Raw genomic sequence first — 27,012 nt, forward strand, 5'->3', positions numbered from 1 at the left:
ACTTTGAACTGAGATTTAGGAATGTAAGTATGCAATTTATATGTAGGAAATACTTTATAAATGAATGTATTTGACAAAAAGTAAATTGATATAGGGGTTCAAGAATGAAATTTTACATATTTAAAGTATTGACGTATTTACAGATAACTTCCTTTTTATACATATGTAGCTCCCATATATGTACATTTTATATATGTACATATGTAAATAAAATTGAGCATTGGATATTTCAGTAATTTTCTTGTAATAATTTATCCATAACAAATTCTTAATTTGAAGAATTTACTTTTTTGTTATTGCTACTCAAATTTTTCTTGCCATTTTTTATTATTATTATTTGGTAGGAAATTCGTGCGCTTATTTAATTCATCCATAATTTCTAAGCAATATAAAAAATTCTTTTGTTTACATATTCTGCAATACTTTTCTTTTTTTTCGCTATTTTTTTTTTTTTACAAATAGGTATGGGAAATGTTAATGTTAATGGGAAATATGCAATATTCCTTTTGAAGTATAATATGGTGTTTAATGAAAAATTTTTTTAATGAGTGATAAATTTGAAAGAAGGAAGACTTTTTCTTGTTTTCTTTTTTACTTTATTTGGTATATTTAAATACAATGTGGAATTTAGTTATAAGTAGGCTAGACACAGATATCCGGTAAAATATTGAAACCGAACATAAAAATTATGACAAATTACCATGTAAATTTTATAAGTAATTCTAAATATTTATGGAATATTTTTGTTTGTATATGTACATATGTAAATACAATAATGCCTTACCAATAATTATGTGCTTGTAGCGGTTTAAAATGCAAATTAAAACGTGTATATTTTGAATAAATAGAGTTGATGTTTTAACATAGCAAATATATGGAATTCAATTAGACTAAAAAGAAATAAAGAAATTCGTTATTGGATAAGTTGGATATTTTATCTTCTGAAGTTGTCACGTTTTTACGCACTTATTATAAAGGTATACATTCAAAAATAGGTACTTATAATTAGAATTTTGCAAAAGTAAAGAGAATTCAAGTGTTTTTTTTTGTTTGTTTATATTTAGAAGCTATTTTAGGTATGTTTATACATATGCATATATGTAGTTAGATGCTTTACCTTTAAAATAAAGTATAATTTTTATAGAAAGGGTTCTGATATAAAGATATAATCATTGTGATTTCCCAATACAAAATTGAATTGTTGCCTTAAATGATATTTTAAGGTGATTAAATTTTAATTATTATGTGATGATGATTGAAAATAAATCTCAAAATTTAATTGGATTTGGGTGAATACATATGTATTATACTTTTCTAAATTAAAGCGATATAAATTTGAATGTTCAAATAATTGATGCGTCAAAAAAGGTTTTGAAATTTTTGTAGAAATTTCCTTTAATTAAATAGTTGGAGTTTCAATTCAGTTTTGTGGGGTTCGGAGCTAATTGAATTTTCTCTTAAATAAATAAATTTTATTTTTAGTTAAATTGCACTGAAAATTTCAATTGTATAATTTATACTAATATTTTATTCCTGTTCTTTGGATTCGTGATATAATCTTTCTACTTCATTAAGTACAAAATAAAGGAAATTTATTTAAAATTAATTATTTGGATTCGATATGCTACCAACATGTGCTATTTGTAGCGGTAAGGTTCAACGTAGTTCTCTTGCTATTGAGTGTGGTGACTGCAACGGTGTATTGCATGCTCATTGTGCTAATTTGTCTCAAAATGAGATTGATTATATGAATAAAAACAACACAACATATACTTGCTCCATTTGTAGTCGTCGTCGCCGGCAATCTGTTAACGATGAGAGTGTTATTCATACAATCAACTCTCCTACGATAAGTATAACCAATACACAAGCAAATACACAAGATAGTATTAAAAATTCTATCGCTACAAGTATTAATTCGCTTACTTTACCACAAAATATGTCTACTACTAAGTCAATCATAAACCAGCAAAAAACAAATAGTTCTTCAGGTAGTAAAACAAATAATATTACTCTTCAATCTTTGTATGCTCTGAATTTAGAAATGAAACAAATGCTAGCAGAAAATAAAACTCAAATTAATAAACTTATAGAAGAAAAAGAAGCACTCAATAAAAAAATTTCGTCTCTTGAGTTAAAAATAAATAAGTTAGAGCAAAATAAAATGAAAAAATGTGTTGATGTTGTTGGATTGCCAAATGTTAACTCAAATAATGTGAAAGAGAAAGTATTATCTCTCTTTTCTCAGATGTGCAATGAAAATTTGAGTGAAAGTGACATTACCAATTGTTACATCAAACATAATAATGTAAATAAAAATAAATCTAGTAAAAATATTATTTTTGTTAAATTTTCTTCAATGAACTGCAAACAGAAAATAATGAATTGTAAAAAATTTTTAAAAACTAAAAACTTCGGTGTTTCTGGTGAAGCTAATAGTGACTTTGTGGATAAAAAAGTATATGTTAACGATAGTCTAACTTTGTTTCACAAATCTTTATTGAAAAAAGCTCAAGAAATAAAAAAGGAAAGGAGTTACAAATTTTTGTGGATTCGGAATTCTACGATTTATATGAGAAAAATTGAAGGAAGTGATAGACTGGAAATTACGTGCTTTGAGGATTTAAATAGAATTTCCAACATTATTAGTTAAGTATTTATTTGTTGAATTGCATTTATTTCCATAAACTAATTTTTTTAATCTACTCAAAGCATAAAATACATTCTTTTGTTTATCATTTTTTAATAATTCTCCTTATTCACATATTGTAATTAATTTTTTTTTAAATATTGTTATATACTTTTTGTTAAATTTTATTTTTATTTTTTATTTATAATGAAGTCAAAGTTTTTGGTTTTGCATCAAAACATAAGAAGTTTAAGGGAAAACTATTTGTTACTTTTAGCATATCTTAATTCATTGGAAGTTCTTCCTGATTTATTATTTATAAGTGAAATTTGGATATTCGATTGGGAAGTGGATGATTTTTGTATTCCTGGTTACTCGTTTAATGCTGCATGTAATTCATTATATTCTGCTGGTGGTGTAGGTGTGTATTATAAGAATAAATATAATTGTAGTACGTTTAATTATAATTTGACAAGTGCTGATGTTATAAAAGTTTTGTGTACTATTGATAATATTGAGTATTGCTTCGTTGGAGTTTATAGATTACATAGATCTTCAATTTCAGAATTTAATACAGAAATTTTTAGTTTCTTATCAGATATCACTTGCAAAAATTTGTTGCTACTGGGGGATTTCAATATTAACATCTTGTCCCAGGGCAGAGAAATTGATGATTATCTTCTTTTATTGTCTTCTTTAGGGCTTGAATCTATAATTTCAGAAATTACCCGGCCAGTTTCTGGTTCTTGCATTGACCATATCTTTTTGAGACTATGTAATAATAATAAATTTTTGATTTTTGGTGAAGTTTTGGACCTATGTATAACTGACCATTCCATGTTAAGTCTAAAAATTGAATATTCTTCTGTGATTCGATCTAATAATTATACTTATGAGAATTCGTTTCAAAAAATTGATTTTAATAAATTGAGGACAGCTTTGTTGTTTGAATCCTGGTCTGATGTTTATATTGTGGATGATACTTCAGTTGCTTATTCGATCTTTTATGATATTCTTATGAAACACATTGCAAATTGTAGTACTAGTGTTATGATACGTAATAGGGACAAGAAATTGAAGCCGTGGATGACAAATGGTCTTATTAATTTTATTAAGAAAAGAAATAAATTATGTTTAAAAGTTAAAAAGAATCCAAATAATGTTCGTTTAGTTTCTCACTATAAAAAATTATGCAAAAACGTTAAGGTTAAAATTAAGAATACAAAAGATAATTACTACTTTAGTAAATTGAATGCAAATAGGGGTAATTCTAAAGTTGAATGGCAAATTATGAATTCTATTTTAAATAAAGATATGGTTTTAGATCCTAATATTGTGCTTGAAGATGAATCTGTTATTTTAAGTAATCCATCTGAAGTTTCCAACTGTTTTAGTAAACATTTTAATAGTGTTGGTAAAAATTTGTGTATAGATAGTAGTGAAATTCTTGATCGTAATTGGGTTTCGTCGGATATTATTCCTGAAACATATGGCCGTGAAAGTTTCTTTTTTGAACCCTTTACGGCATCAGAAATTCATAAATTAATAGTGGGTTTGAAAAGCTCGAACTCTAAGTCATCAGATTTACTATCTTCTAATGTTTTGAAAGAGATATCTTTTCTTATTGTTGATGTTTTATGCCATATTTTTAATTCAAGTGTTTATACTGGTAATTTCCCTAACGATCTTAAAACAGCCGTAGTTATTCCACTTTTTAAGAAAGGTAACACTTTAGACCCTGGTAATTACAGACCAATTTCAATTCTTTCCCCCCTTTCGAAAGTGTTTGAAAAGGCCATGAAGCATAGAATTCTTAATTTTTTAAATAAAACAAATTTTTTCTCAAATAATCAGTTCGGCTTCAGAAAAGGAAAATGTACCGAGGATGCTTTGCTGAAGTTTTGTACTGAGATTTGTGATGGTTTAAATGCTGGTAATACGTGTGCTGCAATTTTTATTGACATTGCTAAGGCATTTGACACAGTTCAGCATTCACTCTTACTTCATAAATTATTTAATGCAGGCTTCAGGGGTTTTGTTTTAAATTGGTTTGAATCTTTTATTTCGAATAGAAAACAGAAGGTAAGAGTTGGTAATTCATACAGTGGTGTAACTAATGTAAATATGGGTGTACCGCAGGGCTCGGTTCTTGGTCCAATATTGTTTCTTGTTTTTATCAATTCACTATTAATTCAACGTTTTAAGGGTCATCCGACTGCATTTGCAGATGATACTTCTTTCTCATACAGTTGTAAAAATCGTTTCAGTGTATTTAGCGATATGAACTATGATTTGGACCTAATTAGAAGGTGGTTTTACGCTCATGGGCTTGTTATAAGCTCAAAGACTAAATATATGCTTTTTAGTCTAACTGGCAATTTTCGTGATATGGGTGAGCTTTACTACCATTCACCTAATTGTAAAAAATTTCCAATGGTTCCAACTTCAATTGATAATTTGGTATGTTTTAATAATTTGTGTTCTTGTGATATGAATTGTTTTCCAATTGAATGTGTTTCTTCTTTCAAATATTTAGGTCTTAATTTTGATAGTAAATTGAATTGGTCTGAACATTGCTGCTATCTAAAGAAGTATTTAAATAAGGTTATAAGGTATGGCTTTCAGTTGAGCTCTTATTGTTCTTGTAAAGTAATGAAAATGTTCTACTATGGTGTTTTTGGTTCTAGGCTTCAATATGGTATTACATGCTGGGGTGGTGCTTATGCTAGCAGAATAAGATCTTTACTTTTGGCACAGAAACACTTTATTAGAATCGTTTTAAAGGTAAATCGTCTTACACCAAGTTTCCCCTTGTTTTGTGCACTTAAAATTTTTCCGCTTAGGCATCTATATTTTTATAAAACCTTGAGGATTTTTTTCAAAAGGTCTGGGTACCTAAATCAACGGACTGTTGCGGGGTATGGGCTTAGAATTAGTAATATGAACAATGTTATTGTGCCTAGGTCGCGTACAACGCATTACAGCCATTTTTATTCAATTATTGCGCCCAGGCTTTTTAATATTTTACCCGATTCGCTTAGATCTGAAAGGTGCTTATCGACGTTTTTGCGAGGTTTGAAAGATTGGTTGTTTGAATTTGACCACTTCCAAATCGAAAATTTACTTCAAGTCATTCGCTAAATTTTTATAGTTTTAACTTCTTTGCAACATAATTATTTTAATTTTTTGTTAATTATTTTAATTTTTGTTAAATATTTTAGCTTTCCCTTAATCTTATTATGTTTTGTTTTTGATTTTTCCTTTATATTTTACTTTCGTATTATTGTATGATATATTAGAAATTTAATTTTGATTTTTTTTGTTCAACCCCACATTAGTAAATTTAGTTTTTTTTTTAAGTATATCACAGTTAATTTTTATTTAAGTTTTTAATTGTATGATTTCATTCACACGTGCCTAATTTGGCACAAGAATGGAATTTTTCTTATTTCTTTTTACTTTTCATACTTGAATTGCATTACATTTTTTTTTTGTTATTACTGTTTTATTATCTAGTTTATTTTTTATGAGATTCAATACTAGTATGCAGTTGATGGATGCAATATAAACATTATATGGAATACCTTTGTAATATTAGTTTAAGTAATTGAAATAAATAAAATGAAATAAAAAAAAAAAAATGAAATAAAAAAAAAAAAAAATTGCAATTAAAGGAAAAAAATATGTAATTGAAATGTTGAGTTGCATTTTAAGTTTTTTAATTTTCCTAGATTTTCTTAAAGTATTTTCAAAAGTTATTGCAAGTAAACATTTAATGTCTATTAATACCTTGAAAGAAGGTCAATTAATGTCTTTAGAAATTATGTTATACTTATGCTTTTCGTTTTTTAAAATTAATAAGTTTCTTTAATTTTCTCTTTCAATAATTCAAATTTTGATTGTGACACATTTTTCTTAAAATTGCTATAGAAATTTTGATAGAATTCCCTAATTGTAAATAAATAGCTATCCCTTAAATTTCTATTAAAAACACCTTTCCTCACTTATATTTCTATTAACAAAAAATGAAATACCACAGCTATGCCACTACTTTTGTTCTTCATTGTTTTGTTTTTTCATTTGGAATTTTTTTTTCATGAATTCTCCGACAAAAGTATTTTTTTTCTCTATATTTCATGTCAGTTTAAACACAATTAGAGCACGTTTTTCAGTAAATTTTATTTGTATTTTATTATATTTTTGTTTTTTTTTTAGTAAGTAGCTAACTCATATTACTTGTAATAAATTGTACAGTAGCATATCACGTTCTGCAGATCGTTTTCTTAAATTTATTGATTATAAATATGCTTATAAGTATGTATTTTTATATGTACAGATATTTATTTTTAGTTTTGCAGTACTGTGATGTTATTTGAAACTTAAAAAAAAAAACAAAATTTATTTTTAATTTTAAATTCTTTTAATAATTTGTTACTAGAATAAATCTTATATTTATTTTCTAATTTATCCAAACTAAAAATTATAAATCGTTTTTGGATTCACTGCTATTCAGATTTTTATATGTAAATCATATGTAAATTAAATTTATTGTAAATATATTGCTAGTAAGTATGATTGATATTCATTTAGTTGAATGTATGGTTTTTAGTAGCATTTATAGTCACCCACATTTTGGTAGTCGTATCGTGTGCAAATATTGCATGATACTGTCACGTTTTGGTAGTCTTGGACCACGATGGTTAAAGTGATGCCAATTTCATATGAAGTGATTGTCAATTTTCCATCACCTTGATATTTGCATTCGTTTAATTATATTTAAATTTAGAAAATAATATTGTATGCGTATAAAAACTGCGAAAAATTTTGTATTTATTAATTGATTAACGATCAATTTGGCAATATAGAAGGCTTGTTCTGTTCTAAAGATCCAGTGATCAGCATTTTAGGTTTATCTATGTTAATAGATGAAACTAGATAGTAGTTCATGTTATCGACAATATACTGTTGGTAATGCATTACTTTTATTTTGGAAAAAAAATTATCCTTATAAAATGAAATTTAAAAAAAAAATTATATTCAATTTCCTTATTTTCCAAAGGACGTTCAAATACAAGAAATATAAACAATAATATTTTATTTCCTTTCTTATTTTTTGTTCAAAACGAATTGATGATCTTTTGTGGAATTAAATCCACCTTTCTTTTTTATAAAAAAAAAATTTAGTTACCTTTATCAAAAGGAAGGTAAAAGAATTTCATTTGTACAGTTTTCAAATTGGCTTCTTTCTTTTTGTAATGTATTGTTTATTAAAACAATATATTTGAAGTTTGCACCTAGCACCTAAAAATTGAAATTTTTGTCGCCTTCTGATAAAATGCTTAACAAAATGAATGTGGACAGAATAAATATTTGAGTCAAATAGGAAAATCAAAAAGTAATAGAAAAAAATAATAAAAACTATCACCTTGCATCTGGAATCTTTTCTTATAATTCTTTTTAATTTAAATTTTCAATTTCAGGCAACAAACATAATATTATTATTCTTGTATAGCGTGATGAAAGTTTTACTTTCGTCATGCACTCAAGATTGCATATTAATTTCAAGTAAAAACTTATACACACATCAATATATCAAAAATTCTATTCAAGTATATTTTTGTGTTCCGTATGAGAATTGCATTTTAAAAATAAAAAAAAAAATTCAATTTTAATGTAAAGTTAATTGTTAAGAGTAATTTCTAAATTATTAAGAATTTTTCGAAACCAAGTCAAAAAAAAATATTGTGTGGGTAGATATTTATATCGATTAACTGGTTTTATAAATTTTGGCACGTGATGTTAGAATTATTTAAAATTTTAGAAGTCTTAAGCTGAGATATTAAATTTCAATATAATTTGTTGAATATTTTTGAAATTTGGCCCAAAATGTAAAATTAAGTTCTTTAGTTATTGTTAAAATAGAAGAAAAGCAGTAAACGGCAACGGCGCACCATTTCTGTTGTTAACCTAGAACAACAGCGGAACAGAAAAATCAACTACTCACTATTTTGCATATAATGTCGCACACATGAAAACCCATGATGTCAACAAAACCCCACTGCGTTAAACTAGGAATTTACGTTATTTTACCGCCGGATCGAAGAAAATTGCTTTTGTTCTTATTTTCGCTCTTATAAATTTTGATTGATATCAGTTAGTTGAAATACATGAGTGCATAGACAAATCGGTAGACCAAAATCTTGTGTGTTTACTTACGTAATTAAGGCATAATTCAGTGATAATTAGAATAAAATTTCTTGTGCTCAAAGACTTTTCCAAATTAAAAGTCAATTAGACCGGTGATAATATTTTTTTTTTAAGAAATTGCAAGATCGTATTGTGAAAGGTAGCATTTAGAATATAAAAAACATAAATAAATATTTTTAATGGACATTTTTACTTATAAAATACAAAAACAATTTTTATTATTATCAAGATTTAAAGTTATTTCCAGGTGTTAGAAATCATCTTTTTTCCTTATTTTTTTGTTTATTTCATTTATTTAGATTATAATATAAATAGTTGTTTAATGCAAATATTTTTTTAGGTAAAATAAAATAATTTTATGTTTTTTATGGAAAATCATAAAATCTGCAGTATTTGGAGAACATTAGAGACAATATTGTTATAGGTAACTGGTATATTCAATGAATAGTCAACAATTGTTCAAACATCATGCGAATTAGAATGCATTTCAGAAAGTCTAGGTATATTGGAATAAGTCCAAATAGCAGGTATTAAAATTGTCATTAATGAATCATTACTATCACTTTATTATAAAATCACTTTATTAATTAAATTTATAATTTTCGAATTATATTATTAGGTTATTTAAGCAATTATACCTGCTGTATCTAATTTTCAAAGAACTGACGGGTATAGAAATTCTAATGAATTACAAAAAATACATTAATATTTCTAAGAATTTCATATATGGTCGATTAAGTAAGTCACATACTTATATAATTAGTTTGAATACACTACTTGGTTGAATGGGTAAAATTCTATTTTAGTTGATTTGATAAATTTCGAGAATTGCATGAAAAATAAAAATTTTTTATTGAGAATTTTAAAAATTTTATACTTATGCTTTGATAATAATAAAAAAAAAAATTCATTGAGGTATAAAATATTTTTAAAAATTTACTTAACCGCATTTTTTTAAAAGTTAATAATTATTTTTCCTTATTTTTATATTTGTATTGGGGTGATTGAATAGCATTTGTATTTAATTTACACCTACATTTGGTTTTTATTTTGCAGGCAATTTTTTTTCTTTCATTTTGGGCTACAAAAATCTTTGATACTTGTGTAGAAGTTTGCTTTAACATGGCCTTAAGGCATTAAACAATTTTGCTTTTAGTAGTTTTTAAATTGAAATTTTTTATTTAGTAAATTAAATCTCCTGTTGTGCTTCTGTTCTGTTATATGCTGTACATTTTAAAAGGCATAACAGTTTTAAAGTGTAATTTTTTCATTTTTTTTTTTAAGTTTTTCTTTTGGTAAATTAATTTGGTATTTTAATTGGCTGTTTTTTAGATATATTAAATTCAAATTATATTTTATAACATCAAAAATTTTTAAGTCTATTAAAAACTTAACCCAATTGAATCAAATGCAATTTCAAATTTTTGATTATTTTTAATAATTTTATTAGTTTGTTAGAGAACTGTCAATTGAAAGCTAGTAATGTAGTAGCAAGAAAATCTCACCTGATGAATTGAGTTCTTCCGAATTATTCAGTGAATTTTGAACAACAAAAAATTGTGAACAAGCAAAGACCATATGCTTAAATGAAGATTAAAAATGCCCAATAATTGACATTGACGTTAGATTTAAATATTTAAGTATTTTTAATTGAATTAATAAAAAAATTAATTATTGTGTTGATCTCATAGTTGCCAGGCTTCCACAAAAATTTTTTTTTCGAAAATTTTTATTAAAAATGTCCGAGTTGAGTTAACACTTGTGTAGAAGCGAAGGCGATATAAAATCAATAAAGTCAGTTAAAAAAGTAAAGTACAAAAAAGAAAAAGAAATTCATAACTTCTTTGTTTAGAAAATTATTTAAATGGCCTTTACTTCCATTCCATACCTTTAAGGTGGTGCATTTTTGCATTATGTATTACGATATTTTGTGCAAATTGCAAATGTCATGTTATTTTCGGTTTCTTTTGCCTTTTTTTTTCTTGTTTTTCTGTTTTTACTTATTATTTTTATTTTCACGCAAATGTTATTTTTTTAATTACCGTTATGTTTTGTGAAAATGTTTAAGCATTTAAGTTATTTTGTTTTTTTTTTTCGTTTTTGTTATTTACATAAAAATGTTCTTGTAATGTTTTTGTGCGGTTTTGTACTTTTAAATAACTCAAACAACTAAGGCACAGCAATGCAACACAACAGCACTATAAAATAACAAGATAATATGTAGATCGGGTAGTGATGGAAAGAATGAGAGAGAGGAGAAAAGTGAGGGAACAACAAAATAGTTAAAATAATTTATGAATTGACATTAAAAGAGAGAAAATTGATGTAAAATATAAATTGAATTTGAATAATGTTTAATATTAAGCTAGATATGAATTAGGTCAAATGTTAATGCTGTGAAACATTTATGAATTTTAAAATTGAAATGCATAGTATAGAAAAATGCATAATAAAGATAAAGTAATAAAGTAGAAAAAAAAAAATAATTTACGATTTCTGAAAGTTGAACTTGTTTTACATCCTTATTAAAAGGTGAGGGAAATAAAGCAGTAGTCAGAAATTATGAAATAATGTATTTAAAAGAAAAATTCCAGCCATTATAGAAAAAATTTGCATATTAATCTTGAACCATATATGTATGCAGTTTATTTGTTAATATACATATATATTTATATTCAATGATCGGGGTTCATTATAAGTTACATATGGAAAAATATATATAACCCTGTGCATTAAGATTTTATAAAAAAAATAAAATAGTGTAGACATAAAATAAATTTTAAATCTATTACGGTATAGACCAAAAGAAATTGCAACAATAAAAGTTTAGACTATTGTAGCTTACTGTCGTGAAATAATTTATTAATTGACCAAGAAATGTAATTTACAATTTGTATTAGATTTAAAATTCATATTTCGCCCTAATTTAAATTAGGCATACATATATGGACGCATACAATAACATGATATATTTCCGTGAGCAACTTCACTTGCCGTTTTATTAGGAAACAGAAAATATTACTAATTACTTAAAAATTAGTAAATAGTATTGCTTATTACTTTAAAATTATATTTGATTTGGTTTAAATGATCTTATTTTAGTCCTTTTAATTTTATTTTAGTTCTCTTATGTTAATTATTTTTAAATTCTTTATATTTTAGAATTCTTTGCTTATGATCAACATGTGTGACTGCCAACACCGATTTCAGATTTTCAACATTGAGTAGGTGCCACTATGAAAATTGCATTGTTGACTTTAGAAGAACGTAATGGAAATAAGTAAAATTTTTATGTAGAATTCACATAATCAATAATAGGAAGCAGTAATTAAAAAATTAATGCAAACGTATGTATTGTTTTTAACAAAAATCAATTACCTCGGTAGTACAATTACTACACAGAGAGGTACAAAGAAAGACGGCTTGAATAAGACCACGCTGTCTAGAACAGCATTTGGAAGAATGTGGGATGCGTGGAGATCATTTGGCTTAAGCAGAAATACTAAGTTTAGGCTCTTCGAGGCTTGTATAGAACCAATACTGTTATTAAACCAGTATAAGTGTGAAACCTGGAACGAAAAGCAGTCCAACATTAGTAAATGTCCAGGTAATATAAATCATTTGTTAGCCGTAAAATTTAAGTATTTTTTTGAAAATAATTTAGATAAATTACAAAGTACCTCTTGACCATTTTTTAGTCATCGTAAACTTTTATTATTCTATTTTGTTCAATAGTTTAAATTATATTTTGTAACAACAAGGAAATTTAGTAGTATATTATTTAATTGTCCTTTGTTTTGATAATTTTCGGTTGTGTAATATTATGTTTGAGTTTCAAATACATTTTTGCTCTAAATATTGCGAATGAAAATTACATAAAACCAAAGCTAATCTATTTTTTTTGCTAGGACATTTTATTTGTTTTTTTTTTGTCCTCTTATGCATTGTTAGTTTATGTTTCCTGATTCCATTTCAGGACATTTCAATTCCAAATGATTAATAATATCATTTTTACTTATACTATGTTGACTTGACCATAAAATTTTTATAATGTTTTGCACATAATAGACACGCAAATATTTGATCCTTTGATAAACAATTTAATATCAAATCAATATTGTATAACATAAGAATGTCATTAAATTTTCAAATATGTATTAATTTTCCTGAAATAATAGAAAAGAAATTTATTTGTTAAACAGAAATTTAAAACTCACATCTGTTCAGTATAAGTATTACAATAATATTGCCTAAAATATCCAAAAAATTTGAAAAGTGATTAAATAAATATTGAATTAGAGAAGTTAAGATAAGAGTCAATTTTCTTTTCCTTGTCTATGGTAATAAAATTATAGTTGAATTAGAAAATATATGCAAATAGACAATGCATTGTATTTTATGACAATATTTAATTGGAAATTAAATTGAAATAAAATTAGGGTCATCAAATAAATGGGCAAAATTTTAAAAATAAGAGGAAAATTCAAAAATTGTTAATTTCAGAGATCCAATTTTGAACAATTTTATTAGGGAAAAAATGTTATAGAAAGGCTGAATTAAACTTATCTGGTTGAAAAGCGTTTAAACAGTGAAAAAATAATTTAAACGAACTAAATTTAATAAAAATTAAGTTTAGATTTAATAAAAATACTATTAATCTTTTTCTGTATGAAAATTGTCATAGCTTCGTTTCTTAATTTTTTAATTCACAATAGAAATTATTGTCGCTCTTCTCCAGAGGGAACTGAAAATTTTTTATAAACTATATCAATTTTTTCTAGTTTCTAATATACAGTTGGTGTGTAAGTTGAAATGAACCCAATTAATTTGAAAATTATTAAAGCTCTTGTAGTATTATCTTTCCATTTGCTTTAGAAATAACAAGATAAGTAGTTTTAAGCTTTGCTTTTGCATGTTAAATTTTTATTTTTCGAAAATACTATAATTATTTTCAAAATTTGTAAGAGATTTTCATTGATACTGATTTATCATACTGGGAAATCATCAATAATTAAGAATTGTCAAATAATATTTACATTTTTATCACATTATATGCAAGTTTTGTAGATTACTTAATAAAAATTTTAATGGCCCCACAGACCACTACGTATATTGCGGTTTTTCCAACATTATCACTATCATTATCATGATCATCATATTAATATTATCAATTCTATTTTCTTTTGAAATATATTATGTACTCGTATGTATGGTGGAAATTCTAAATTATTATTAAAGTGATGTCAGAAAAAATTCTTTCACATTTTTATTTAGAATTATAAAGTTTTCCTTTTTAATACGCTCATACTCGCATATAAATATAATGTATCGCTATGTATATATTCTGTCCTCTATATATAGTAAGGAAAATGTTGGAAAAATTTATGTAACTAGCAAGAAAAGTTGAAAATTAAAATGTTTTTGAAAACACGAAAAATTATATATGGTACACAACAATTTTGTTTAAATGCTTATTTTTTATGTTTTATTTTTGTATTCGAATGTTAAAGAAACATATAGAGGCAGATAATATGTAAAAAAAAATAGCACAAAATGAAAACAAGAGGCGAAAAAATGTTACGAAAAAATTCAATAAATTAGGGGAGTGGTAGCGCCAACTACTTGCAACCACATTTCAAAGGAAAAATAAAATTTCTATTCCATACCATTACGCGTTTTTATTAATAAAAAAAGAATGAAAAGAGCATTGTAATAAACAGGAGTATAAGAAACACTAAAAAAGCAAAAAAAAACTTAAAAAAATATTTTGAAATGAAGTCAACTAGTGGGATAGCTAATGGTCAGATTAATAATATTAACGAGTACATGTGAATGTGAGCATGTATTATACGTAAATGTTTTTAATATGTTGTACCAAGGAGTAAAAAGTGACTAAATTAAAATTTTATTTATTTTAGGTGATGAGCATTTTTTAGAAAATCACAAAGGATATTTAGCTGAATTACTTAATTTTTGATATCGGAGATGCGTTTATTTCCTTTGAAAGCTTAGTAGGGGATTGCCTATTCCGTTGAGATCCATGGAACTTGCACCCTATTAGTATCATTGCATGTTATTTATACTAAAATGAGGCTTGAGCGTTATATTCAATGGAGATCGTTTCCACGTATTGACTAGTAATTTTTTTTTTAAATAAAGATAAAATTGATCTACAAGAGATTTGGTTTTAGCAGAATGAAGCTGCGTACTATACTGGAATCAAAAAAATTGACTTATTGACTTTTAAATTTGAGAATAAGAATTCAGTTCTGTTTTCAGTTCTTAGCGTAGTAGTAAAAATTAGATACAAGTAGTATTAGTCAGAAATAAGTGATTTACTGTTTAAGATAGTGATTGATTGTTTTGATATTGTATTGTTTAAATTAGAAAAGTTTTAAGGTTTATTTTCGAATATAAAAATTCACTTTCTTAAATCTTATAAGTAATTAATTTTTAAATCATAGAAGTAATTAATTTTTTTTTCAAATGCGAAATTTGGTATTTGATTCATTCCATCACTTAATAACCAATGAAATACAATTTAGGATTATTGAATTTTCCGCGTTTTGTATAAAAAATTATATTTTCGCACATTTAAATAACATAAACCAGAGAAAAAATATACTAACAATTTTTTTTAGATGGGGGCTCAAAAATTAAAAACGAAAAAAACAAAAATGATGAGCAAGTGGATAAAGAATATTAATTTGTTTCATCACTTTGCTACCGGCAATTTTAACAACAACATATACCTGTCACAACCGACCAATATTAAATCATCAAAATAGTGGTGTTTCACTGACAGGTCTTTTGAATTTGATATTCTAATTTCTAAAATGAATTTTTTTCTAACATAAAGTTCTCTTGTAATATTTTGTGTTTTTATGTGTATATGCTAGTATCCACATAATTTTATGCGTTTACCATATTATTAAAGTATTATAATTGAATTCATACCATAACATGAATTTCAGGAGGTAACAACAGCGACAAGAATGAACCAAAAATAATAAAAAAAAAAATAAAAACAGGAGAAAAGTGGCATGACCAGGTGCATTTTTATATGGGTGGTAATGATTATAGGGGGGCTTTTTTGGTTTATTTAAACTTTTTAAAGTTGATATTTTCATGTAAATAGGAAGAAACTAAACCATTTTAGTTTGATTGAAACGGAATGTGAATTTGGTTACACTAGAAAATTCTATTTTTGTTATTGTAAAATAATTTCTTTTTATCTTAGCAATATTGAGTTCAAAAAATTTATGGATAGGAGAAATTTTAAGATTTCAATTTTTCAATACGAAAACTAAAAAAAAAAAATTTATTTACTTTTTATGCATAAATTCTTGTCTGGGGAGTTTTTAAAGTCAAATCAAATTTTTTATATTCAAATAAAATTTATTTTGTTTTTTTTTTTTTTTAGGAAATCCTATTTAACAAGAATGAATTATGTAGTTGTAACATGGAAATTAATTAATTTTAAAGGCAAAACTTAAGCTATGTGTTTGGTTTCGAGATGTAGCAGTTAAGAAGAATATGATTACATAACAGTTTTTTGTAAAAAACCAAAGATTGTTACAAAAACAAATTTTTACAAAATTGAAAAATTCCATATTGTTGCTGACCAATGGAGTTTTAAAGCTCAAGATTAAAACAAAGTTGGAAATGGAAAAAAACTCGAGATGTGTAAGTATACAATTAAAACCAATGCTTTTTTTTGTAGGAAGTATATTTCGATGAAATGATAGCTGCTGATGTTGGTCGTTACTTGGTGATTTTCTTTAAAACTCTATATTGCAGCGTAGTAAGCCGGGATTCGTTAACTTTTCGTACAATTCGGAATCACAATTAGGATCGTGATATAGAGTCATTTGTCGTTTTGTATTTTTAACTGCGAAATTTTAAATAAAAACTTTGTTAGAGTGTAACAGAAGTTGTTTAACTTTTGTGAAACTTGGATGTCAGGAACAGAATCTCTTATGTTATTATTACCCGAACTTTTTATGTTATTATTTTATTAGCAAATTTTGATGTTATTATTTCTATTAGCAAATTGGTATTATTAGAAAATCGACATGAAAATTTGGATAAATCATTTGTAAAGTATCAGTTTTTAACTTCAAATTACATCAAATTAGTGCAGCTTTTTTAATTTGCTTTACATTTTAAATATATTTTCCATTATTGATGCAGAAGCAAGATGTACATATCATGCGAAGTTAATTTTACAACGAAACAGTAATTACAAATTACATTCATAATTACTTTATCTCACACAGCAATTAATCTTTTTTCTTTTGTCTTAACTTAATCAACTTTACTCTAAATAAATTTAAATTGAAGTAATTAAAACTTATATAATTATTAATTATTCCAACCTTCCAGATCAAGGGAATTCAGTGAAAATAAAAAAGCAGAAAATGTAGAAAAATAAAGCAATTTGATTAATGTTTACAAATTTTATTACACGTTATATTTCATTTTTTTAATTTAATTAAAACGCGTTTCTTTTTTTATCAATTTTCTTATTCACTTTTATTTTTAGCTCATCTTCAGTTCAGTTTCATTATTAATAATTTTAAAAAAATAATTAAATAATTCAATGTAGAGCAATTAATGCATTTTAAAATTTAAATGGGATTGAAATTAATTCATATAATAAAATTATTTTTTTTAGGTTTATTTTGTTATTGATTTGTGCTGTTTTATAGAAAAAATTGAATGTAGGTTTCTTTGGTTAAAGTACTTTATTGGTTAGAATTTATTAAAATTTTAAAATTTTCACTTACCGAAAATTATATAATTGTTGTATTGTAATGGAATTGTACTTTTTAAGATATGCAAAGTCAACTTGAATTGTATTCAAAATGTTAACTTACCTGTAAGAATAAAAAATTAAAATTAATATTTTTAATTGAATTAAGATTTAAAGCTAAACAGTAATATTTTAGAGTAGTTTTACTTAATAGGGCGTCTACGAAAATGCAGATCTAAGTCAAGTTTACATTAGACAAGACAATAACACTTATTTTGTATACACATATTCTTAATTACTTCCTCAGTTTATTTCTTGGGTATTCAGTATTGGCTTCGTAGTGTAATACGTAATTATGGAATTGTAATAAAATTCCGAATATTTTTGCGTTAACTAGTTATTAAAAATTTTTAAACCAAAATAAAGAGGATCTTTAAAGTAAATTTTACTATAAGTTATTTTACTATATATACTTTACAGGTTATAAACACAATTTTGTTAAATTAATATTTGAATTTTTAGAAATTTGTAACATTACAGCTGCCTGATATCATAATATAAATTTATTAATTTAAAAAGTATAACAAGACATAAATTTGCTCTAAAGCATTAATGAAAAACTGTATTTTTTTATTAGGCCTATATAATATTTTATGCTTATATATATACATATATCAAATATATAACCAAATTACATACTTATATTTTTTGCAAATAAAAATAACACTAGATAAATAATATATTTTTTTCTTGCAGTGTCTATCAACAAATTTTTTATCTTTACACCTTTAGCAAGATCATAAATTATCCACATATTTTCCATCTTATATTATTTTTTTTTTGATTAATAAATAAGCAAAACAATAACGAAATAAGTAAGACAGACCAATGTAATTGTGCGCGTATAGCAAAACAAAATCAACGTTACGTTTGATCAACAGTTTTTACAGAGAAGATGACAAAAAAATACACCAGGAGTAACAAGAAATGTGACTTTCGAATGAATTAATCGAAAAGATTTTTTTTTACAAGAAAATGATTATTTTCAAGTTGATATCATATAAAGAGGTGTTTGGTTGATAATTGTATATAAGAAGTTATAAAACAACACAAGCTCTAAAACAACAACCATGACAATATTTTATGGCTAGGAAGTGAATGAAAGATTAATTTATTAATAAAGCTTTAGGATATCAATACAAAAAAAATTATATTTATGTAAGTAAATGAATTATGAAAACAAAAACTTTGAATTATTTGTTAAAATAGTTAAAACTTAATTTTATTTTTAATTTTGAATTTTCGTATTGTAAATTTTGTCTCGAAACTGCTCAAAACTCTTCAAAATTTTCAAGTCATTATATTAAAAAATTACTGATATTGGGTTTTGAAGAATTTTTTGTAGGTTTTATAACTGGAATTCGAAATTAATTACACATCTGAAATTTTTATTATATTAAATAAAAAATAAACAGTCACATCCGTCGACGTATGTACATTGTATTTTCTTGACTATACCAAAAATAACCTAGCCGTAATATTTTCAATCTAGTTGGTTTATTCAAAATCCCATATATTATATTATATTATAAATAAAAAGGGATATCATATAAATAAAAAAAATAATAGAAAAAAAGTAACGAATTCTCTATATACCATTATTAAACTGTAGGCGTTGTTATGGCGCATTTAAATACGTGCATTATACGATATGCTGTAGACGTACTTTTTGATTTCTCACCTCCTATTGGTGTATATTATCGGGCTGGGGCATATAAACAACATAACAATATTCTACCTACTTATCTACCGTTATTTTATGTTATTTTATATCATTTAAACCGTCAACTGTATAATAAAATATTTTAACTTATTATTTATATTTTGTTAGTGTTGCCAAATATTTTTTTAGAAATTTAAAAATTTAATTAATTTGATAAAAAATTTTTAATAGTTTGATCATTTTAATTTTAGTTTAATACCCTTATAAATTTAATGTATTAAGCAGGGCTTTAAGTATGCAATGCGAGGAGAGGAACAAGATTGACAGGAGATTGAAAAACACCTAACGGACTAAAGAACTAAAAGTATAACTGGTTTTTAAATAGTACGTTTGTTGCTATGATTTTGAACCTTTATTATTATAAATTAAAAATTTAAAAGAATTTTCTTCGAACTTGACCGGAGACAAACGTTTAAGATAAATTTAATAGTGTAAACCAACTAAAATATCTTTAGTATAGGTTTTATTTAAAAGTTGAATGGTTCTCATATAAATATGGTGGCAGCAGGTGCACTTAAATAATAGTTCTGTATTGAATGATTCGGATTTGCGTGTACACGGCAGCACTTTTTCATAATAATATTATGTGTACTGAAACCGAAACTATGTTTAAGTAGTATAATCATTTCGAATATCAAAAATTCAAAACAGCTGAACAAAGAATTAAAACGAGAAAGAAAAGAAAACCAAGAAAAGAATATTTTGGAAAATTTTCATTAAAAAAGATAACAACAAAATGAGAAAAAAATTAAAAATTCACTTTCGAGTAGGTGGAAACTGTGCTTTAATTTTGAGATTTCTTTAATGCGTTCTGATAGCTGAATGCAACCAGTCAGAGAAAAAATAGCATTTGTTTTGTGTATTTTTTTCATTTATTGAAATTAAAATTTATTTTAAAAAATTAAAATTGTAAAGAAAAGAGATAGAAGAAAAAAAAATATATGTAATGATTATTTAAACATAAGAATTGCATCAACACCAATAACACCACCGCATTTTCGAATTCGCTTGAATCCACAATAATATGTTTTTTAAAAAATTATTACAAAATGTAAAAATTTCACAATGAATCTGAAAAAAAAAATTATTTATATTTTTTAATTTTTATTTTTTTTTGTAGATTTTTTCCGGTTCTTTGCCGATTCAACAGTTCAAGTTAAAATTTTAATTGAAGTCTTATTGTTTTGGATTTAAAGATTATTCATTGAATTATTTTTTATTTTTGGATTTTTTTGATTAGGTTAAAAATATTTCAATATGATGTAGGGCGTTGAGATAAAGTCTGAAAAAAAAAATTATGTATGTATAGGAAAACTAAAGAACAAGATATCATTTTTGATTACTTTAATATGTAAACATGTGCATTGCGAATTAATTTAACCTTATGTTATGTGAAACTGCTCATTATATATGATAATAGTAATCTTAAAAGCACTAAGTTTTAATTTTTAACAAAAGAATATAAGAATGTTTGAATATAATTAAATTTATTTTTATGGTCTACAGTAATTTGAAAGATTAAAATATTCCTTTTTGAAATAAAAAATATTTAGAGTTGCTGAATGGGCATATTAGTTTTTCCTGTTAGGTCCTTTTACAAATTCTTGAAATACGTGAAATTATTTTAGAAAAAAAGAAAGAAGAGATGAGTACGAATAAACAATGAAACATTTTATGTAAACACTTGCTTTTAAATCTTAGTATTAATATGAGGCTAATTCATATTTAGAACAGTTTGGAACGACAGTTGGTTTTGTAAATTTTTAAAAAATAATATTACAGTATATTAAATTTCTCTATTGATTCGAAATATTGTACTTAGTTTCCTTTTTTAAGTTTTAATTGTGAATACAAAGCAATTTCGATATTGTATAACATGAATTTGCCAACAGTTAACATATTTTTGCAAATTAGTTTTGATTAGACGGCCACCTACTTTTTAATCTAATTATAAGGATACATTATTTATTTTATTATTATTACATATTTTTTTGACACGATAATAATTAGTAAAATATTGGGTTCAGCATATGACTGTGTGTGTATGTTGTGGACTAATAATGCATAAACATTGTATATCGATTTGTTTGTCATTCAATTTGCAAAATATGAAAATTATAATAATTATTGTTATAGTTGTTAGAATAAAAAATTTATATCAGTTTTAGTTGTTTTGATATACGTCCCACACTTTAAATGAAGCAGACATTAGAGTACTGTACTATTGTGCGCATGTACGTATATATTTAAAAATTGAAATAGTGCAAAGAAAATTAATCAACTGCATACAATAAAATATTTTGTTTCTACACAGAGTCGCATTTATTTTAATATTTACTGCTATTAAAAAAAGAAATAATTAAAAATTCGGTTTTTATGCAACGAGGTCTAGATTACAGAACGCAATCGTATATTTCATAAATGTAGTGTTGAAGAAAATTTTTATCTAAATTTTATTTTTCAATCTAGAAAATAAGGTCTGAGTTAGAGTGTTATCAGCTTTCATTTTGATAAAACTTTTTTTTGTATACTTAACCTTATAAACTTATTAAAACCTTTTAATATTAGAAAATTTTAACAATTAATAATTCATCTCTGATATAATGCAAATAAAATATATGTATCACAATCTGTCTAGATAATATCAATAGATTAGAGATTGTTAGATATATTTTCTGTTTAATTGTAATGAAAATTACAAAAAGAATAACAAAATTTTGAAAATTTTAAAATTGTTTTACTTTATTTAAAAATATCGAACATTTCGAACAAGATTTGTAATAAATTTTTCTTTTTGTAGATCCCTTTGTAAATGAATAAATTAGGTGAATTTTTATTTATGTATGCAATCAAAATTTTTTTTTGTTTTTATGAATTTCTTAATGCAGAATTCATTAAACATTGCGTTCCATGTACATATGCAGTCGGTTATGGTTTGTTATACACACATATACATGATTTTTTTTGATTATCAATATAAATCGATTTGATGTGGGTGGTCATTGCATATATAGTTTTCATTGTTTAATTTTCATAATGGATTTTCCATTTTATAAATTATATCTCAATATTTCAAAAAATAAACAATAGCTAGGTATTTTTTTTTTCTCCCAAAATAAGAAATTGAATATTTTACTTTCTTTAATTGTTGTACTTTTTTGATTTATTTGTTTTGTTTTAAAATGCAAATTTTTGTGATTTCTTAAGTATTGTTGAATATTTTTTATTTTTTTTTTATCCCTTTAATTCCCATACATATGGGTAGTGGAAAATAATTTATGAGAATTGTTTTTTGTTTCTTTGCAGTGTGTATTCTTTTTGACAAATTTATTTTCATTTGTCTCCTATGTCTGTTTTTGCATCTTAAATCTGCCAATAATAATAAATAAATTTATTATTCCCCATAGTTTAAAATTCAAATGTATATGGTAATATATCAAAAAATGTATATATATACATATGTATTTATGAATGTACGATTGATGTACGAAATTTTTAAAACCACTCAATTGCTTAATTGTTTAATAAAAGTGTTGTTCATTAGGATAGCAACAATAATTTTTAAAACTAATTATTTTAATTTTTTCCCGACGCTCTTAGCCTACTCACATCGATCCTTTCTTACATTGGCACTATTTCTAACCCCCGGGAAAATTGCAGAATAACAGACGCCTGATGCCGCGAAACTTCTATCAACTCACAAAGCCCCAGTCGAAGCATTTTACTCGTAGGCGAGTCACCTGCATTCAGACAATAAGTGTTCCACAATTAATTAAGTTAAATATCGCCTTTTTTAGTTTTATCTTTGCAACCTATAAAATTTTTACCAAATTCATGATATATATTATGGCTTTAGAACTGATCGACAAATATTTGTAGTTTTAGTCTGCAGAAGTCATATAAAATTGTTTCATTATTGTTTCATAATTACTTGCATTATTTAAATTAGTCTGCATTATTAAATTCTAAATAAATTATAATTGTAGGTATAATTTAACTTATCTCGAGAAAACAAAAGAATGTGAGCATATAAAATAGTGATTGATTTAAAAATTTCGAATCAGAACTTAAAAGGAAGAAAACAAACCAGATTTAAAAAAAAAATTGAAACTGTTGTGGAGGCTCAAGTTCACCTTACACTATGATGTTTTGTGTTAAGATATTAAATATGTAGTATTAATTCTAATCTACTCGCTGAAAGTTGGAAACTATGCTTTGATCTGGTACATCCCATTATGAAGTAAGTTAATTAAATCAGCAACTGTAGACGACGTATCTTTTTTGAAATATTTGAGTTTCTTGGATGCTGAGAAATTTTAAAAATAATTTTAAATTAATAGGTAAAGAGAATTGTAATTTTAATTGAAACAAATTATTTATATTATTTTTAGTATTTTTTAGGTTTTCTTAATACTCGTACGGAAAAAATATTCAGTGGGATGTGTACTAGAGTACACAAAAAGATAATATAAATCACAACTTAAGAAAATTGAGATTGCAGAATACCGCATTGAATAACCTTTTACGATGCTACTTTGTAAAGCAGTCATATTGAAAATATTCAATACATATATCATATTATTTATCAAGATTTAAGCGTGTAAGTTGAAAAAATTAGTTTTTAAAATAACTAACGAATTTATAATAGAAATGTCAAGAAAATGTCAAATATATTAGAAATAAATTTATATGTACGTATATATCCATAAGTCTAGGTAATAATTTTATTCACATTAATTCATATAACATGAACATACTTATCACATTTAGATTTATTATTAAAATATCAATAAAATTTTTATTTTAACAATGTAAGCAAAGAGAATAGGAGGAAAAAATATGGAATTAGCGAAAATTGAGCCTCACGCCGTTCCATTGAAAAGGTGCCAATCGATGTTTAAAGTTGTTAATATAATCAATATCTTGATCTTTCTACACATTTTTTTTCTCTCTCCATATCACAAAGCTTGAATAAAGTTATTATTATTTATGCATTTAGCAAATAGGTAAAAGATATAATCAAAAATTATTCAAAGATAATATTTTAATATTATTGTAAGTTAAAGAAAAAGCGAAAAAAAAAAACAAAAAAAAGTAGTTGTATACTGTCCCCAAAGTCTCGAACTTTGTCTTTTTGTATTTTGATATTGCCATATTTATTGATGGTGAAGATGTTAAACATCTTTATTTTGCGTTCCAGTATACTTGAATTTTACAGAATTCATTAACATACAAAGAATCACAAAGAAATTCTCAATTGTGCTGTTTTTTTTTTTAAACTTTATTATTCTTATTATTACAATATTATGCACACAATATTATGTACACATATTATGGCCAGTCAATTCGAAATTAAAGATATCTTAAAGATTTTGTCAAAGAATTTTTTGTTATTTTAAAAATTAAACCAAGCTTATTTTTATTATTATTCCTTCCAAGAGAAAAGCAGAATGTTTTGTCTTGGATAATGTCTTTATTACGTAGCTAATTGTGTATTAAAAAGGCCAAAGGTAAATTGTTGATTCAGAAGGTGTATGAGGTGGTGGAGGTGGAAGTTATTTCGATCTATGACTTTTGTACATATTATATATGTATAATGTGACGAATAAAAATTTATGAAAAAAAAAATTACTTAATTCGTCTCGAATGAATTGAACTTTTTCTGTTTTTTTGATTATATTTTTAATGCTCGTTGACATGCTTTGCGCTAAAAAATTTTTTCTTCAAATTATCTTTGAGTTAATTTGCTTGTTAATGATAAAAATTATGAAAAATTTTATAAAAAATTTATATAAATAGTTAATTTATTATTGAATAGGAAAACTTTAATATCAATATTTATTATTATTACCAAATTATTGATCTCATAGAAACCATTTAGAATAAGATATTTTATGTAAAAGCAAGAAAGCTTCAAATTGCTATTATATTTATGTCTATAAATTTTAATTTTATAAGAAAAAAAGAATTATTTGAATTGTGTTAAATTTTTTTGCAAAACATTGAACAAATTAATACCTATACGAATTAATTAAAATACTGTGTTGAATAATAATTTAATTTTATAATTAAAATTGGCTTGAATTTGAGTTGTATTTTAAATTATGATATTAAAGATTTTCTTTTCTTTTCAATTATGATCCCTGCCCTATTCATTAATACACAATATATATACGTATACATTAATCCACACTTAATCCTCACTTAATCACTTTACGGTTTATAGGCTTTATTCATTCACATTCGTTATTCTCTTCTCTCTTATATTATTACGTGCATATATAGATATGAAATTTATTTGAAAAATTATTGAAAAATAAAGTTGGGACAACAAACAAAATGCAATGAACAACTTGCTATATAACTTTTGGATACATATAGCATGCCTTTATGTTTGAGTAATATACTTATGTACACATATATTATAAATTAGAAAGTTATTTTATATCAAGAGTATAGAGAAATAAAAAAATTTATTAAATATTTTATGCCATATTATTATAAATCATTAAACATGTTAACCTACACAATTATACATATAGTTATTTTGAAAATTGATCAATAATAATAATTTGCAGTTATTAACTTTACCTTTTTATAAATGTTATGTGCATACCTTATGCATATGTAAGATATATAACGTGTATATATGTATATATTTACATCACACACACTTAATTCAATGATCATAAATAAAAGAAAAATGTTCGAAATAATATTATTAAAAATAAAAATTCAAAAAGAGAAAAATTGTAAAACGATTAATGGAGGCGGCATCAATTTGTTAGAAAAATTTATTTTTATTATTTAGAAAAAATAGAAAAAAAATCAAACTGAAAAATGCTTTCTTTAAATACAATATTCTTTTTAATAAACAGTTAACTTTTATAATAAATTAATAGATAAAAATGTGTTACAAAACATTAAAACAATTATGTGCGAAAGAATATTTTCAAATATAGACTTACAAATAAAAGTAAATTCTAAAAGAAAACTTAAATTTGAAATTAAAATAGAGAATTATTTTTAAAATCTTTTAATATATTTGCAAAATTGAACTATCAATTGGCTCATGTAAATTATAAGGTAATATTCAGGTATATAATAATGCCCAATGTCGTTTGATAACATTGGGCTATCAACAATATGTTAGGAAAACTTTACATATCAACTTTCACATACAACCGGTTGACAGAAATTTAGCAACAAATTATTTATGATTCGAATATTTTTAGAATTAAATTTCATGAAATAAAATTAATTCATCCTCTTTTGTATCGAACAAAATAAATTATAACAAACTTCTGGGTTCAACTTTAAATTATTAATAGCAAGAGAAAACTAATTAGAATTTCTGCTCAATTTTACATATATATATATGTACAAGAATTTTTTGAGAAAAACTTCTTTTATCATTAGATTCTAACTTAAGATAAAACATCTTGGGCCAACCAGTAATTCATTTTTAACTTACAAATTTTTTTTGCTTATTTTTTTTAGAAATTACTGGGCAATCAGCAATTTCTAAATTTAACATTCTTACATCTAATTTCACATATTTTTGAAAAGTTCCGCATTAAATTGTTTTTACAATGTACTAAAAACACATGATTAAAATGAAAAATAAAATGAAAGAAC

At 24.5% G+C, this 27,012-nt stretch overlaps 2 protein-coding genes across 2 annotated transcripts in view; one reads left to right on the forward strand and one right to left on the reverse strand.

Moving 5' to 3' along the window:
* The first annotated feature begins 1,621 nt into the window (after nt 1-1,621).
* On the forward strand, nt 1,622-5,189 carry LOC129605695 (uncharacterized). The gene is made up of 4 exons (XM_055515607.1): nt 1,622-1,991; nt 2,907-3,046; nt 3,836-5,089; nt 5,166-5,189. The coding sequence occupies exons 1-4, from the start codon at nt 1,622-1,624 to the stop codon at nt 5,187-5,189; spliced, it is 1,788 nt and encodes a 595-aa protein (XP_055371582.1).
* Nucleotides 5,190-17,544: 12,355 nt separating this feature from the next.
* LOC129605528 (uncharacterized) overlaps nt 17,545-27,012 on the reverse strand; it is a 94,020-nt gene continuing 84,552 nt past the window's right edge. Inside the window, exon 2 of the mRNA XM_055515344.1 lies at nt 17,545-17,715. Within this exon, the coding sequence (XP_055371319.1) occupies nt 17,712-17,715 (4 nt within the window). The 3' untranslated portion in view covers nt 17,545-17,711. The remainder of the gene's footprint in view (nt 17,716-27,012) is intronic.

The sequence above is a fragment of the Condylostylus longicornis genome, unplaced genomic scaffold, assembly GCF_029603195.1.
Source record: "Condylostylus longicornis isolate FDR11 unplaced genomic scaffold, ASM2960319v2 ptg000013l, whole genome shotgun sequence".
Lineage (NCBI taxonomy): Eukaryota > Metazoa > Arthropoda > Insecta > Diptera > Dolichopodidae > Condylostylus > Condylostylus longicornis.